General features: G+C 37.8%; 1 protein-coding gene across 2 annotated transcripts; it reads right to left on the reverse strand.

Moving 5' to 3' along the window:
* Positions 1-497: 497 nt before the first annotated feature.
* TMEM144 (transmembrane protein 144) lies at positions 498-15,375 on the reverse strand. 2 transcript variants are annotated; one of them, XM_009325217.1, is made up of 12 exons: positions 15,290-15,375; positions 13,939-14,135; positions 12,620-12,742; positions 12,115-12,214; positions 11,489-11,569; positions 8,356-8,437; positions 7,125-7,198; positions 6,082-6,200; positions 4,635-4,754; positions 3,999-4,096; positions 1,922-1,975; positions 498-782 (listed from the first exon to the last, which is right to left on the reverse strand). In XM_009325217.1, the coding sequence occupies exons 2-12, from the start codon at positions 14,075-14,077 to the stop codon at positions 699-701; spliced, it is 1,074 nt and encodes a 357-aa protein (XP_009323492.1). In that variant the 5' UTR covers positions 14,078-14,135; positions 15,290-15,375; the 3' UTR covers positions 498-698. The 2 variants fall into 2 exon arrangements, with proteins under 2 accessions (XP_009323492.1, XP_009323499.1); XM_009325224.1 differs by lacking the exon at positions 4,635-4,754 and having other exon boundaries at positions 504-782.
* Positions 15,376-17,494: the final 2,119 nt, after the last annotated feature.

Below are 17,494 nucleotides of genomic sequence, written 5' to 3' on the forward strand. Positions count from 1 at the left end.
AAAAACCAAACTTCCCCAACTATTCGTATCCTGGTCATGATTTCTACATAATGTTCTTGCACCTAAACAAACAGTTTAGCAGCAAACACAAGTAATTTATTTTACAGCACTTTTTTTTTCCCCCTGTATTTCCTTCAAAATTCTGAAGTGATTAGAAGATAAAAGTTTTTACATGAACTGATGACTTTAAAGAATAATGCTTCTAAATAAAAAAATGCTTCACATCTTCATATGTATCAGTTCCATAAAGAATATTCCAAGACATATTTTACATTCAAGTCAGTAAGACAGAATGTTATAATAAAACAAATCAGCTTGCAAATACATACAGTATTACAGACTAAGAATTAAAATCCATTTATCCACCATCACAACAGTGAATTGCAATGTATGATGACATGAAGTTTAGTACCCAAACCAGAAAAAAAAAAAAATTAGTAACTATAAAATAATTTAGCTTTATTTAATAAAATCCTTTGATATTCTTACACTCCAAGAAATGCAGAAACAAACACTTCCAGATTTTCTTTCATGTCAAATGGGAACATTTAGCAAAGGTTTTCTTTTTCACTTCCCTGAAGCAAGTTAGGGTAAATGTTGGACATACATTTTGAAAATTATTATGTATTGCAATATACCAATATTGTCTTTCTGATGATATTAAACAGTAGCACCATCTACTGGTCCAGAAGATCCTTTCAAACTTTAGAAAAAGCTGTGGAGAGTGATCCAGCCAAAACGATGCAAAACGCTACTGAGAGTAACACGTAGTTTTTCAGTCCCTGGATAGCGAAAGAGAGAGAAAAAGAAACATATCATGTTAATAGGTACCACTTCACAAAAAAAAAAAAGTAAAGTAAAAAACTAGGGTTTTGTTTTATGACAAAATTATGAGTCCATTACATGAAATGGTAAATTTTATACCATTTTATTTCATATAATGTTTGTAACATATTTGTTGTTCAAAGCAGTTTAATACAAGTAATCCATGATGCCATACACTTAGTAAAATATTCACAGAATTAATTCAGCAATTTCTAAACGTACTTTTAAGGGCCTTTGTCTATTTTCAGATTATTTTTAAGCAGTAAGCACTTATGCAGAGACTATTCTAAAATGTATGAAAAGGATGAAAGATTGGTGAGTCACAAGGATTTGGATAATGAACACGATGGTCTTCTAGTGTGCTACAACGTTAATCTGCAGTGGGAGAGAGAGAGAACTTCTAGTTTCTGATCCAAGGATGCCTAACACATTTTACACAGTCACCAAAAATATTGGGAAAGATGATCTCTAATGGCAAATTAGGTACCTATGGATCCTGGGCAGATTAGCTAAGGGAACCTGAGGATTACACTGCTAGTCTTCAGTGCTTCAAATTCCACTAGAAAAATAATTTCTGCCATATATGTTAATATCCAGTAGGGTAAATTAGCCAGTTCTAGGCAATCACTGCCATATCAGTTTAGCAATCCCTACATTATACTGTAACTAGCAAGGCCAACTAACCTCCGTCTCATTTTTTGGTCCTTTGGTGAATCTGACCCTAAAAGTCTAATGTACTTATCTATGTGATTATTAGGACAACTGCTAATTCCCCTGCCCCCAGTGAACGAACTGGCTCAAATAAAGACTATTTTCAGGCTGTGCTTGGCATCCTGCCTCCTGGCCCTGCTATAGTCTTCATTTACTCCCACTGCTGCTCACACAGTTATGGAATTCAAATCTTCATTCCTGTAAAAATTGTTCACAGTTCTTCATCTTTCTTGGAAAACTTAGTATTGCATGACATGACTTTCAGCTTCATAATGCAATACTTGTAAGGAGGAGAAGTCTAAGAATACAGCTGTATATGAAGTCATGCTGTTCCTAGAGCTAGAGACAAGCGAGAGACACTAGGTAAGAGATCTAATAAAATTACCTTGATTTCTTTAAATACAAGGACTCCCCACATTGCAGCAACAAGGCCAGGACCCTAAAGAATAAGATTCATTTGTACATTACAGCATTTCACTAAAATGTGCCGCCTTCTCATTATTGTTCTCAGGGTGGTTGAATTTTGTCTGGATAACAGATTTAGGCCTTTCCATTCCGTATAATTAACAGCACTTATGGCAAAAGCATAAACATCACTGAAATCTTTACGAAGTAAGACACAATAAAATCTTCAAGAAGGGCTAAAGAGGCAAGAGACTATTTTTTTCAGAGAAGGCACAATTTATTTCTAAATTAAACTGTGGAGTCTGCACTGGCTGTTATAAGTTCTTTTAGTAGGCTCCAAACAATAGGCCTCACTTTAGTCCAAACTACAGTCCACAATGTTACCACATTTCAGAGGACTATTCAGGTTTATTGGCAGCTACCATGGATATTCCCAACATTTCCTTCATTAGCATGACTAACTAGTTGGACAAAGTTTGATTTTATCACTCAGTATGATATCAAGAGACAGGAACGTAATGAATTTCCTGTATAGCAGGCATCTGGACAAAGCAAAGCCAGCCAGATAGATAAGTCAGGAAAACTACTGATTATCTGTGATGTTGTCGTACAGATTTCCTAGCTAACAGCAAACAGTGATACACAATAATAATTTCCAGGCACTCCTGGTAATATAGTTTTTCCCCTGTGGGAGCAATGATCTGAATTTTCATGACTGATGAGAAAATATTATCTGAATATGAAGCGAAAACTGGCTCTGTTAATGCTTCCCATTAGAGCTGCTCTCAGAAACACTTGACAGATGTTTGGACAGTGATCTTCCTCTCTTCATCTTCAGTACCGCTGATAGGACACACATTTAGGCCAGCAGGAAACAGTGTCTCATGCTGAATGTATTTGTGGGTGTTGTTTCCTAGTGAAATTGCCAACTATTATTTGAATAATAGCTAAGGCGTTACTTCACTTTCTAGATAACGTACGTTGCGAGAGGAATGCATTTTAAAAATGAAACAAATTGTTAAAGGGATGTGATGAATAGCTGTCTGAAATTCTCTCTAGGATGAAGGAAAGCAGCAGTTGCGAACCTGTGGTCCAGATAGGCAGTTTCTCATCAGTGCTGTCCTTAAATTTTTCATGTCGTCATTTTATATCCTTGCCCTCTAGGCATACTGATAACTGAGTTACTGAAGCTGCTTTCCATTAATCCTTCAATTTCTAATTAGAATGATCCCAAGACTTTTTTTTCCACTGCATACTGCAGAGTTTATTCTGATTTACTGCATCTTGAGGCAAAGCTTAATCCATATTAATGTTCTTTCATTAGATTGCTTCCAAAATACAGCTGTTCAGCAAAACTTTGTTTTTGGTATTTATGAACTCCCATTTGCCAGAAGTTATCCACCTTTGCAGCACCATCTAGTAGATTGGCAAGAAAGTAAAGGCAAAGTTTATTTTTACCTAGTGATGGAATTTATGCAGCTTCTGGAAATTAACAGTGCTTTAAAGGTACAGTATCATAAATAGGAATAACACAGACAAAACGGGCCAACCTATTTTTCCCTCATTGGCATAAGAACATTATTTTCAGCAATACATAATCTGTTCTGCATGTTCAAGAACTGTAAAAAGAAAAAATACCTGACTTAACTAAGCAAAACGACTGCAAGAGGATAAAAATCGCAAATGAAAACATCCAGAACAAAATGTACTTGCTGGGATGAAAGTATAAAACGTTTCTTCTTTTAATCACTTCAGTTTACTATTTAATATTGATATAGTTCTGGTTACAGAGCTTTGGATTTTACATAACCTAAAGACTCATGTTTTCAATTCCTCTGTTTTTTATACTTGGCATTCACCAAGATGGTGCTTGTCACAGTCATGTATGTTCCTAAAAAACCAAAGGCTAGCACAAACAAGCAGAAGAAGAGGCAATGTATACTCTTGACTAAAACGCTCTAGACGTCATAATTTCAACTTAATTCCACAAATGGGGGGTGGGGGGAGAACACTTCACTTCTAATTCTAGTCACAGATTTTGTTTTTTATATACTTACTGCAGTAATTATTGGAAAGCTGACCACAGCACTGAGATAGTGATTGGCTATGAACCAGCAGCAATTGGCTATTGCCCAAAGCACACCAGACACAAACCCTAGAAAAATAAATCCCAAACAAAAACATGCACAGCAAGGTATAGACAGCAATTTGTGGAACATTTACATTCATAGCATAATACAGAAACTGTATGTATGTATTTTAGTATGTTAACTACTTTAACAAGCTGGCTTTGATAATCTAAACCAAAGCTCAAAGGACAAAATCAGCTACTCCAACTGAAGCCGGAGCAAGCAAATTAATTAAAGTTCACAATTTTCTGGGCAAACTTTAATTAATTAATTAAAGTTCACAATTTTATGGGCAATGTGCTCTCTACTCTCGCAGAGTCAGTTTTTGAAAATTCACCGTATGCGATATCATTTTGTTCTAATTTCAGGTTAGAAAAAAATTTATCATTGTTTCTTAACGGTAATTAATTAACCTAATAGGAGCGATCTTTCAAAAGAGACAAAAAGTCAGATGAGGAGACTTGAAAGGTGAACTACAATTCCAACACATAGCTTGAAATAATCACTGCAAAATGGTCAGAAGTAGTAATTGAAATTAATTGCTAATTTAAAAAACAGTCATACCTGGCAATATGGCTTGGGGATAAACACTAGGTTTATTTTTCCTGACTACACAATAGATCAAAAAGTAGACAGTACTTGTAAGAAATATTCCACTGAAGTGTGCAAAAACATAATCTAAATCTGAAAGAGAAATTACAAAATTATATTAATTTAAAACATCAGCTATTAATTTTAACTAAATTTATTTCACCGATAGTCATAGACAAAACCGCATAAGGTGCTACCGCTAACAACTCAAATTCAATTGTGATTGTGACTAATACAGCTGCCAGTCTGACTGTGGATGGATTTAGTTAATCACACATATATTAAACATGAATTAACTGCTGCATTGACCCCAGGATTTATCACAAGCTTTTATGCATTTTTGTGAGTTGTTCTTTTTGGAACTCTATTAGTCAAACATTTTATTTATTAAAAACTAAAGAAAATCCTCAGATGAGGCCACAAAACTGAGGTGGGGATTTTACATAGTTACATCCTCTCCTGACCATCTACATTTGTATTCCTGGATATAGCCTTGTTCCTTTTCTGTACGTTTAAGGGCAAGACAACTGCATGTACTGTGTAACCTAAACATGGCACAGTTTTGTCCTGTTTTTTATCTTGAAAAACGTATCACAATTTTGACCACTATGATCACTAACAATAATAAATCCTTTATGGACTTGGTATGTGCTAAAGAGAATATTTCCAATATGGTGAAGCAGAAGCATGTAGCAAGGTGATCTCTATCTCCTTGGAGTTGTAAATCCTCAACAGGAAAGGCAGCTACAGTAATGATAACTCTGTTTTGTCTAGCTGGGGAATATATAAATTGCATTATTCAAGAGAAATCGTATGTGACATAGCAATTTCTTAATGACAACATTATGCGGTTTCAGCAATATGTTGCTCTTGAGCTGCTGCTGGTATTACCTGGTAGACTATACAATAAATCTTAAGGAAAATGTTTCTGGGGAAATGTTGTTTGAAACTTGCAATTAGGCTTATGTTAAAAGGTTTCCATTTCAAAACCTACAGGTTTTAATTACTTACGTTGTTATGTATCTCTTCTGCTCATCAATTATGACAAGCTTCTCCTCTTCCTTTATTGATGTACTAATTAGGCAATTGGTACAGCTTGTGCCCTTGTTTACCTCATGTTCCAGGCATATGAGCTTTGTATTTTGAGAACGCTAGCTATGTTTCGGAAGGCACTAAACACTATGAGTTAAGTATGGTATCCTCCGGGCTGTTTCTCACTGTTCTTTTGACAGTGTAATTCACCTCTGGGAAAAAGGGAGTACTAGTACTGTGATTACGACAACATATAACATAGTGCAGAACTGGTAAGTTGCCGTGGTATATTTCCAGGCATATCAAGAATTTCACTCTGTGCCTTTACGAAAGCAGGGGACCACCATATACTGATGAAATAAAGTAGAAGTGACCTATTAGCCTTTACCAAATTGACTTGCTCCTGTGTATATAGTTTCATTTCTTCTTCCATGGTCCTTGATGTAAAGTACTGGTACAAAACTGGAACCGTAGAGTATTCCAGCTACTACAGCCAGGCTACATCCTCTTTAAAAAGAGCAAAAATCAGAGAAAATAGCCTTGCGTTAATTGGGGAAGTAGACAATACACTTAAGACAAGTCCAGTATTGCAGTTAAAGACTGTGTATCATATGAAGATTGCTAGCAACACTATAAAAATAATACATTTTAGCACATTTTTATTTTCTAGGGTAGAAATGGTTCAACGTAGTAACTTAGTTTTCCTATACTTTGTGGCCAAGTAACACAGACAATTCCTGCCCAAAGAGTCTGCAGCCTAAATTAATGACAAGAGAAATCAACTAACTAGGATTTCCTAAATGCAGAGCTAGCAGAAAACGAACAAAAATATAGTTCAAATGCTCCCACCGTCAGCTTCACTGTTGCAGTCTATATATTCTTTATAACTATTCCCAGGTTCATTGCCTCCATGGTCCCCTTCTCTGCCTCTACATCGTTGTGTTCTTCACTGTCTCCACTCCCCACACTGGCCCCTTGCTAGCTACTTGCTTCCACCTTGGAGCACTTCTGCTGTCTCCTTACCATACTGCCATGCCTTCTCCAGATGTATTCACTCGGAAACCACACCTGGAAGCATGTTATTAGCATAGGCTCCCTCTATGCTGGAGTGCTAATCAACCAGGTGATAAAACACAGCTCTGTAATTACTTAGTTGCTATTGCTATTTACTTTGCAAATGTTGTTCTTTTGTACTAGTAACTAATACTTACTCGATAAGGTAAAGCACACTCAATAGTGCAAAGGAAAAAAATCTAATAAATTGAGCAGCTATTCATATATAGATATGCACACTAGACTAGTACTTTAAAAACTGTTAGTACATGACTGTGCTAGGAAAACCACAGGACACAAATTCTGCTCTTCCTCTGTGTTCAACTACTTTGTCTGACTATTTGGTCTGCAGCAGTGAAAGAACTGTTCATAACTTACATGAGTCTTTTTTTTGCTGGAGAGAGTCTGTTCACCCATGAGTCATCAGAGGTATCTTCAGAAACATTAATAGACTGCAAAAAACCAAAAGTTTTCACTCAGGGTTTTTTTTTTTTTAAATCTCAAACATTGTATTAAACAGAACAGTTTTGATCTAAGAAAATAAAATTAAAATGGAAGGAAAAACAATAGGAATTTACAGAAATACTCTGAAGAAATAACAAAATAATAATTGGATCTACCTACCTCAAAGTTTGCAAGTATGAGTTTGGATATGGATTTCGGGTTTACTACATAATAGAGCACTCACTAGCATTTTTTTTTTAAATCTGCACGCAGGTAGATCTGACTTTCAAAACTCGTCCTTCTTTAAATTTGATGAATGATTTAATCTATAGATTTTATTTATGATGTGTTTTTGCTTTCTGTCGACAGCCCTGGTGTTACTATCAGAATATTAGGACTATTTGCAAACAGGGAAATTAACACTCTTGTCTGCAGCATAAAGAAATTGCAACATCCCTTTATTCTAATCCTGCAACCAGATTGTCTTCTGTGATTTGCTCTGGTAAACTGGGACCTCTGCTGAGCATTGAGCACAGCTAGAAAACTCTGAGGGGCTCTCTGTTCAGGTAGCAACTGAGTTTTGATGCATCACTGACCTACAAGAGTAAGGTACAATGGTAGTAGGAGCCTACTGTTCTCCAGCTCTTGTTGCATACTTAGGGCTCCCGAAGGAGCAACAGCCAATCTGGCACCCCTCCTTGGCTTCCAGCCTGTGCCACAGCTGATGCTGAGAACCAGCAACTCTTGACAGTCTTCTGGCTCTGTAATGTGGCAAAAATCTGGTGGATAAGAGTAACACACCCTGTTGCCTTTCATCTAAGCACCCTCCTAGTTTTACAGTTAAGTTTTAATTAAAATTGCTTCCTATTTTCAGATAGGGAAGTTATACACTCTGTCTTTTATATAACCTCTGTCATAATGAAAAAGGACTTCTAAGCCATTTAAAACTCACAATAGAGAAAGAACACTTGGGAAAACGTTTTCTGTTGCTCACATTCAACTGGATATACAAGATCCACAAATTAAATACAATCAATGCATATTTATGTAGCTTTATGTAGTCTACCACAAATCCTAGCAAATCTGGTTAACATTAAGCAATTTTTTTGTTTTTAAATGGATAAGTACTTTCACTGCTGTAAAATAACAACTGTAGAATACTTACACTTTCTCTCAGTAAAGGCGTACTTTCTAATGAAGCTGAAGAACTCTGGACTTCAGTTTTTATAAAAAGAAATATGACGGCACTCAGAAGAGAAAAATACACCAATAAATACCACGTCAGCTCATAAGGACAAAACATTTACTGTCCAGATACAAAAGTTATATTTGGAGGCATACTACTTTATTTTCATTATTGCCTTAGAGTCGCTTCAATATATTTTAAAAATACAATTGCTTTTAACAGTGTTAACAAACAACTTAAGTGAAAGTAAGTAAATAAATTAGTCTTTCTATCACTTTATAGATCTCTCTTCCATGTAATGGGATTGAAATGTCTCCTTTTTACAGTGTGTAGTTACAACCACATGCTAACAACAGTTGCTTTAGTTAACAGTACCCTTTCGTACTAAACCACACATACAATGGAACATCTGCATGAAAATTCTGTATGGAACAACTTAAACCTGCACAGAATTGGCTCTGTACCCAAGGAAAAATGTTAGGTTTTAGTCTTCTATCATAGGAGGCTGAGGGGAGACCTTATGGCTCTCTACAACTACCTGACAGGAGGTTGTAGTGAGGTGGGTGTCAGTCTCTTCTCCCAAGTAACAAGTGATAGGACGAGAGGAAATGGCCTCAAGTTGCGCCAGGGGAGGTTTAGATTGGACGTGAGGAAAAATTTCTTCACTGAAAGGGTTGTCAAGCATTGGAACAGGCTGCCCAGGGAAGTGGTTGAGTCACCATCCCTGGAGGTATTTAAAAGACGTGTAGATGTGGTGCTTAGGGAAATGGTGTAGTGGTGGACTTGGCAGTGCTAGGTTAACGGTTGGACTTGATGAACTTAAAGGTCTTTTCCAACCTAAACAATTCTGTGATTCTATGACTTTATATGCGAGTGAGGGAATACTGGTCCTACAGGGCCTCAAGCGTATGTGGAAGGAGAAGGGGTATTGCTCAGTGATGCTCCAGCACACTAAGTGAATAAAATGAAGAAGAAAGGGTAACATTACTACTTGTACCCCCAGTTCCAGTAAATCAGGTAAATATGTGTAATCAGAACTGGCAGGATCTGTTTTTTATTTTTATGCAAGACATTTTAATGATTTAGGAATTTATTCTTATAGCTGTAAACAGAATGTCTCCGTTTGAAGAGTGATCCATCTGCTGAAGGAATAACAATGGATATAAAAGGATGTCAGCTTCCTCCAGAGGGACTAGGCAAACATGCACAGGTTCCACACAAGAGGCTAAAATGAAATACATGCTTCTGAGCTCTGTAGAGCAACATACACAGGCTTTGTGAAGTTTGCCAGAAAAACATGTTTGGTCAGGATCTTTTTCCCTGTTGATCACTTCTCCATGATATCTCAGAAACAGGCAGGAAGCAGATGGTGAGCTGAATGAATTCATCAGGCAGGAATAGCAGTACTGTTACTATTTTGTGAGTACCTCGCAAAATCATGCGCTACATGTAACAGCAATGGGCAAAAAGCTGCAGAATCTTAGGAAAGAGGAAGACTGGAAGCAAAATTCATTAATCTAAGACAGCAGCTCTCTCCTAGCAATCAAGAATGGCTTCATCATCTCCACGTTCTTAACACCCTTCTTTCTTAAAAGCATTATGTACATCTGCTGTTTAGCACACTTACGGCAAACCTACTGCCCCTGGGATTTAGGGCCACTGTTATGTTCCTAGAAAGACCTTCCTGGCCACCCAGTTGGAAAGCAAGAACACTGCTACATAGCAAAGACCCTCTTTCCTCTGTGTTTGGACCAAAATGTGCACTCATACAAATAATAAGCAAAAAATAAGAGCAGAAGTCCTTCTGAAGATCCCAAAGTAAGCCACTGTTTGGGAATTGTTGTAAGCGTGGCTTAAGAGTTACAAGACAGGGAGCTATTACCCTGGTATCAATACAGGCTGGGGGATGAAGGGATTGAGAGCAGCCCTGCCGAGAAGGACTTGGGGGTACTGGTGGATGAAAAGCTGGACATGAGCCAGCAATGTGCGCTCACAGCCCAGAAGGCCAACTGTATCCTGGGCTGCATCAAAAGAAGCGTGGCCAGCAGGTCGAGGGAGGTGATTCTGCCCCTCTACTCTGCTCTGGTGAGACCCCACCTGCAGTACTGCGTCCAGCTCTGGAGCCCTCAGCATAAGACAGACACAGGTCCAGAAGAGGGCCACGAAAATGACCAGGGGGATGGAACACCTCTCCTATGAAGAAAGACTGAGCGAGCTGGGGTTGTTCAGCCTGGAGAAGAGAAGGCTTCGGGGAGACCTTATTGCAGCCTATCAGTACTTAAAGGGGGCTTATGAAAAAAGATGGGGGCAAACTTTTTAGCAGGGCCTGTTGCGACAGGACAAGGGGGAATGGCTTTAAACTAAAGGAGTGTAGACTAGATATAAGGAAGAAATTTTTTACGCTGAGGGTGGTGAAACACTGGCACAGGTTGCCCAGAAAGGTTGTAGATGCCCCATCCCTGGAAACATTCCAGGTCAGGTTGGACGGGGCTCTGAGCAATCTGATCTAGTTGAAGATGTCCCTGCCCACGGCAGGGGGGTTGGACTAGATGACCTTTAGAGGTCCCTTCCAACCCAAACTATTCTATGATTCTATTAAGGACAAGAGATAACGCAAAGCCTCTGGCTTTTCATGGGCCCCAAAGGATCTGGGAAGGGGTCCTATGGTCCTACGTAGAATGTATTCTACAGTTAAGAGGAAGGATTTGTACCCCTGACTGAGTGAAGTCAGATCGGAAATCTCACAGAGGTTTTCTCACCAAGATTCTTCTAGTCAGTTTTTCCTCTCACAAGATTTGGGGAAAGTGAACCATTTGAATAACCTAGCTAGGAAGACAATCAGTGTGTATCATTGCTTTGCCTTGAACATGCCTACCAGCATAAAAATACATTTCTGTGTTTATGAATAACGATTTCACCACCGTACTGGATATCAGGTATGTTTCTATTCTGAAATACAACACTGACCAGCTAGGTATGGATAGCTCATGAATTCTGCAGTAAATCAAGTTGCAAGAAATACTTCAATACATTTGCCTTCTATTTAATTGTTCCTGTGGTTATTAATATATATTTCACATTATAGAAGTTTATTATAAGAATAAATTTTTACCTTAATAGTGAAAGTCCAGCTCCAATATAATTTAAGATTGGTCTTGATACCTCTTCTGGGTCAATTCCAAACCAACCAAACCTGGAATATTTAACCAGTTTCACTTAGTTGCACTGGCTGCATACAAATAGTTAAATTATAACCCAGCCTTGGAAATCTTTACTCATGTAAATAATTCTTCTTAAGTTTATATTTGCAATATTGGATCGGTGCTTCAGTTGGCTTGCAAAAAGCTACGTCTACTTTACAAAAATAATCTTTAAACTAATTTAATTTATATTGATTTTTTTTTAATCTGGGTATTTAAAAATTGAAGTTAATTTAAATTATTTTATCAGCCCACATTGTAGAAGAAAAAATACAAACAGTGTACTAGTTTTACATTAACAGATACATTATTTATTCACTCAATTATGTTAATGAACATCACTGGGCATTCTTCTTCCTATTGAGATAGAGGAAACATGAAAAGATAAAATAATTAACCTGAGTACTTTCCACTGAGAGGGAAAAAGATCTTACATATATGATAAATCCTCTTTATTGGTGATCGTGTTGTCATTGCAGTTATTAATGAAGAATTGGCAAAATTAATTATGTATGACTTAAGACTTAAACATACCCACCTTGAACTTGCCCAACCTGTCAGCAAATTAAAAGAAGCCCATATCAAAAGACCAAGAGCTAAGCCAACAGTTTTAACAATAGGGACAACTGTAACATTGCCTGAAATACAAAAAAAAACAAAATTAAAATCAGTTAAAAATTAGACTGCGATCTCGTATATTTTTGTTTTAGATTCTGTGACTGTTCAGAAGGCAGAAAAATTTAGGCAACTACAAGGTGGTAGGAATTAGTGTTTTTTAAAAATACATACATTGAACACAGACTTTTCCTCAATACCATTTTTAAAGTTATTTTTGGTGTGAATTTGCTGCTTATAAAATAAACATAATAAAACAATATTTGCTATAAGGGTACAGCTCCATTAATATCGAGACTTTAAAAAGCCAAATAATTACCAATTAACTACTACCTTATACATGGAAAAGTTTTTGTCACTGGTTTTTTTTTTTTATGAAGAGTGAGGATTACTCTGTGTTTCAAGAAATAGAATCTCTTTATCCTTACCTGTAGCCCACACGAAACCCCCAACCATAGCCAGAGGCCAAAACCGGGGGCAATTCTGGATTAAATTGACCACCAAAGAAACTATCCATATGGAGGCACAGAGAATCCACTGGAAGAACATGCCTATGGAAAAACCAAATGCACACAGTAGAGAACTTGTAGAATATTGCATGTGTGAATGTCTTAACATACTATGTTTTAGATAAAGTAGTACAGAAAGAATTGAAAGGTGGCCACCTCCTTTGTGAATTTCAGGGTTATGTTACAATATATTCAAAAGATGTATTTTAGGGTGAGGTGTTATAATTCTGTCAACCTTTTCCTTACCATGCATTCTTTATACACAGCTGCAAAAGACACTTTGCTGGACGAAGTGTACAAAGCCCTGATTCTCAAACACATGAAAATTTTGACAGGCTTCTGACAAAGAGGATATTCAGTTACTGCAAACTTCTCCCATCACCCTAGTAGCAGCTAACATAGATGACTGCACAGGACAAAACTACTTCAAAGATCAGGGCTCAGGTTTTTCCACTAATCCAGGACATTGAGGATGATAAAAACTTTGGAGAGATCTCTTCCACCTTTGTAGATTCTCTAAGGGTCAGCTAGGCAGACCAGTTAACTTTATGCCAGCTGAGCTAAGACTTTTGCTTTAAAGTCTAGCCTTGCCTTGTTAGGGCCATATTTGGCACAAAGAAGAGAGAGAGGTTATATTCAGCCTGTAATGCAGATATTATTATTGCAGTAACATAATGGCAGATTTATTCATCTAGTGATCTGATAATTGACTATGCTTCATATAAACGTGCAAATACAACATGAACCTAGTACAGTAAAGTAATAAAATTCCAAGTAGGAAATAGAAGCGATTGTTTCTTCTTACCGAGTCACCAGATGAAAGTATTAAAATTTCAATTTGTGATTGTTTTTATGTTAGGTCCACAACTGAAAGGCAACACTCCAAAGTCCAACAACTTTTACAGTATAAATAACACTGTATGTATTTGAGAATCCCCACAAGGGTAGAAGAAAGGACATTTCACTTTCTATTGCGAAACGCTCATGAAATGCACATCATCACTGTTAAAGTGCACAACAACACATAAAAAGGCTCTTCTAAAGATTTGCCACTTTGTGGACCAATACATTATTGCTTTATACCCTAACAATAGCAAAGAAAATTAAAACATGCTCTATGGATTAAGGCTGTGATGATATTTATAACTCCAGCTATAGAAACTCCCATATTTGCTGGTAAAATATTATTCCTATTAGCAAAAATACCAAAACCAACAAAAGAATATAAGTAAGTTTACCATCACCAGTATCAAATTTCTTAACAGGCACAAAGTTTGTCCCAAATAGAAGGACAGCTACTGTGGAAGAGGTAAAGCCAACAGCTAGATCTGTTCCATTGCTGATGTTAAAGGTACTGTAAGCTTTCCCGATGTTCATCTTTGTTCTGAAGGTGCCTCTTTTTGTGGAGTTGTATTGCTGTGGGTCCTGACAGATTCTGAAATGAGAGTGTGGAATTAAACATGTGGAATATTGAATAACACCAACCTAGTTCAGAAATCTGAAACTTAAAGGACCCTACTTATCAATCTCTCAAAAGCTGGAAAGAACTGCAAAGTATACTGTAGAATCCCATGAAAAGCTGCCATAAAACGTGAATGAAGTAACTTAAGAACAGATGCACAAAAAAATCACTATTGTGTTTCATAATCAGCTTCACAGAAAAGCGTGTCTGCAAACATACAACAGCGTGAATGTAGATATGCACTCAAAGGTTATGATGACTTGAATCTGTGAGGCCTGTGGGAAGTCCTGATGCTTTAGGGAGATGCTCTATCAGAATATTCCTTATTCCAGTAGCCAAAGTGGGGTCACACTGGTGTGTAGTAAAAAAGCAGGGGTTAGACAAAATCTTAATTGGCAGAAGAAGCTATAGCAATTTGCAGCCCCACTGCCTAGAAGTCAGGAACAGGCACAGAGATTCTATAGATGCCAGAGTGGGATCAATATAGGGTCATAAGGAAACCACAGGGATTGCTCTAGCTGATACAAAACCCGAATAAAGGCTCATTTTTTTCCACGGGGAACAAAGGGAGAAGCTGCCTCTAAAGTTTCTTTATTCATCCCACATAACTATAAGAAGAAAGATTTTTTTAATCCCATAATACATCCCTTTTTTTTTTTTAGTGGGAGATTAATCTTGAGGTTACACCCAACAGAAGTACCACATATATGCTTTTGTTATGGAATATGACTTTGACAGAAAACATGGCTCTAAGGACAACTGTAATAACATGATCTTTGCATACATAATCTTAACACCACACTTAAAAGACTACATATAAGAAAAGTGTTTGGAAATTTAACTTCAAATGGCAACAGGATACTTAATATGCTGAAAGTATAAAGAGGCATATTTATAGAAATACGCATGTAATCCTGTTGTCGAAGTAACGCTATTTATACCGAATCAAATGACATCCTAATGCAGTTTGACATTCCCCAGTGTAGGTAGACTAGCTACTGCCCGGAGGAAAAAAGCTGAAATAGGGTGGTGGAAATTTTGCCAAGTCTTGTAAGGGGTGCTTGTGACTACACCCTCCACACAAAAGGAAGAGCTGAGCTGCTGTACATTCTTTCATCTTATTTTACCTTCTCTGGAGTCCTTAGGACACCGAGAACTGCATCTGCTGAGGTTGTGCTTTTATCTAGAGCTTCAGCAGGGCCATCAGTGTTGGCTGAAATTAATTATTTGCATTAGCAGGTGAAAAGTTCAATTCCACAACTAATATAACCATTTAGTTTCTATAATTTTTCCCCTCGAAAGATGTCAGTATATTTTTAACTTGAGTACTTAGGAAAAGCACAGATGACATTTAGAAGACACATCATGAAAGTACAACAGCACAGGTATTTCCATTTATCTTATTATCTTTTCCTCCTTCACACTTCATCTTTCTTGCCTACTTAGAGGATAAGATTCTCCAGGAAGTTTTCACCATATTTAAGACTCTTTGATAAAGTATGTTTTACCTGGGACCTGTAGACACTGAGCAGTGCAAATAATAATGCTGGAATTTCTTCAGAGACTGACTTCACAGGCTAAGAAACACTGTGACACCACAAGATTGCATTAAGATAGGCTTACATCAGCTGTCTTCATTCCATCAAACTTGACTCACTGAGTGAATAAATTTAATTCATTTAGTGGACAAGTAAGGCATAAGAGCTTGCTTTTGCACAGGAAGAACTTCATGCTGTTAAGGACATGGAAATAAAGCTGATTACACTGCACCTCTACGAATGCAGGACTCTACTTTGGCCTTTAAATAAATAAGTCATTATGCAGGTGAAATACTAAGAACCTTTCAAATTTAAAGTGGTTTATCAGCCTTTTTGATTTTGTTAACGTACAGAGAAATGTTACTTTAAAAATATTTCAGTTTTGTATCTACTAAGAGAAAAATCTGTGTGCTGTGGGGCAATATACTTTTCTGCTTGCTTTTTATCTTCCAAAAATCTCTATATTGTGCACACTGAAGACTGTCGCACAACTGGAGAACCAGAATCATGACACCAAAAATGGAAAGGAAACACAACTTCCAATTAACCAAGGAAGAGTATGTTTCATTCAGACTGTTTAAAACTCTGTCACTTTCCAAGGTTTGGGGCACTTAGTCCCCAAATTTGGCTAAATTTCAGACTCAACTTTCAACTCCATTTTAATGCCTTCAAGAGAAAGCTCAACCAAACAAGGCCTGGAGCTACCTGCTCTAATGTCGATGATGCGCTGCTTTAAGCGGGGAGTTGAACTAGATGACCTCCAGAGGTCCCATCCAAGCTAAATTGTTCTATGATTGTGTGATCCAATGTCAAGAGCAAATAATGAACTGGCATACAGCATTAAGTTGACTATACTTTTTTTGCACATGCTTGCACATACTTTGCACTTCAGAGAATTCACTAAAAGCCTCTTCTCTACAATCCTAGGTATTGCCAGACCGACTTGCAGCATACGTGCCTCCAAAGGTTTATAGCTACCAAATGTCAAACCAGAAGGACTTGCTGCATGCAGCTGCTGAGATGTTAGAAGGTAGTGGTTGTACCTGAGACAACTGAAACTGTTGCTGTTACTGAAGGGGTTTTTTCACTAAGTAGCCCTTACTGAAGGGCACATCGGCGTTCCCAAGCCGCAGAGGAATTATAATGGAATTTTGTTGGCACACATTGCCCTTACCCTAACTTCACTGGTTTACCTCACTGGAAGGTTGTGTTCTGCATTTTCACTGTTTCCTCAGAAATATGCCACCATTTTCTTCCTTCGCACAGAGACACAACAAATTACGATGCTCACTTAATGCAATAGCAACACATTGCTACAGTCTCTGCAGACAGGCATGAAATCAAGAAGCCTGCCCTTGAGAGTTTCCATCTCAAGGTAGATCCACGCCGTTGTCAAGATCAGAAGGAAACTGTCTGTGCTAATTGAATGGGTATTTTTAGAGGCTGCATGTCACATTGGCTGTTTATTTGCATGTTTCTCTTATCATCTATTTGCCATTAAGGGTAGATACTTTCATCCTTATTTTAGGAGACTCCTGTCAGTCCCAAGGCGGCCCAGAGCAATGTCCTCAGGTGACACCGCGACCCCTGACTAGCTGCCAGAGAAACGTTTCTTCGCTTCCCTAAGATGAACACTTTCGAAAGACATTCTTCGGGCAGTAAGCGGTATGACGCAACAAGGGAAAACGCGCAGCTGAGCGCTCGACATCGGCGGACGCTGCTTCTCCTGTTTTCGCCAGCACGCCCGGGCTGCCGCAGGGCGGGCCCACGCTGCAAGCGGGACACGGCCAGCAG

The sequence above is a fragment of the Pygoscelis adeliae genome, unplaced genomic scaffold, assembly GCF_000699105.1.
Source record: "Pygoscelis adeliae isolate BGI_AS28 unplaced genomic scaffold, ASM69910v1 Scaffold170, whole genome shotgun sequence".
Lineage (NCBI taxonomy): Eukaryota > Metazoa > Chordata > Aves > Sphenisciformes > Spheniscidae > Pygoscelis > Pygoscelis adeliae.

Coding starts and splice junctions, on each gene's coding strand:
- TMEM144 (XM_009325217.1), bottom strand. CDS start 14,077: ATGAACATCGGGAAAGCTTACAGTACCTTTAACATCAGCAATGGAACA. Junction 8,438..11,488: donor GCTGGACTTTCACTATTAAG/GTAAAAATTTAT, acceptor TTCTCTTCTGAG/TGCCGTCATATTTCTTTTTA. Junction 4,755..6,081: donor CACAGGAGCAAGTCAATTTG/GTAAAGGCTAAT, acceptor TTTCTCTTTCAG/ATTTAGATTATGTTTTTGCA.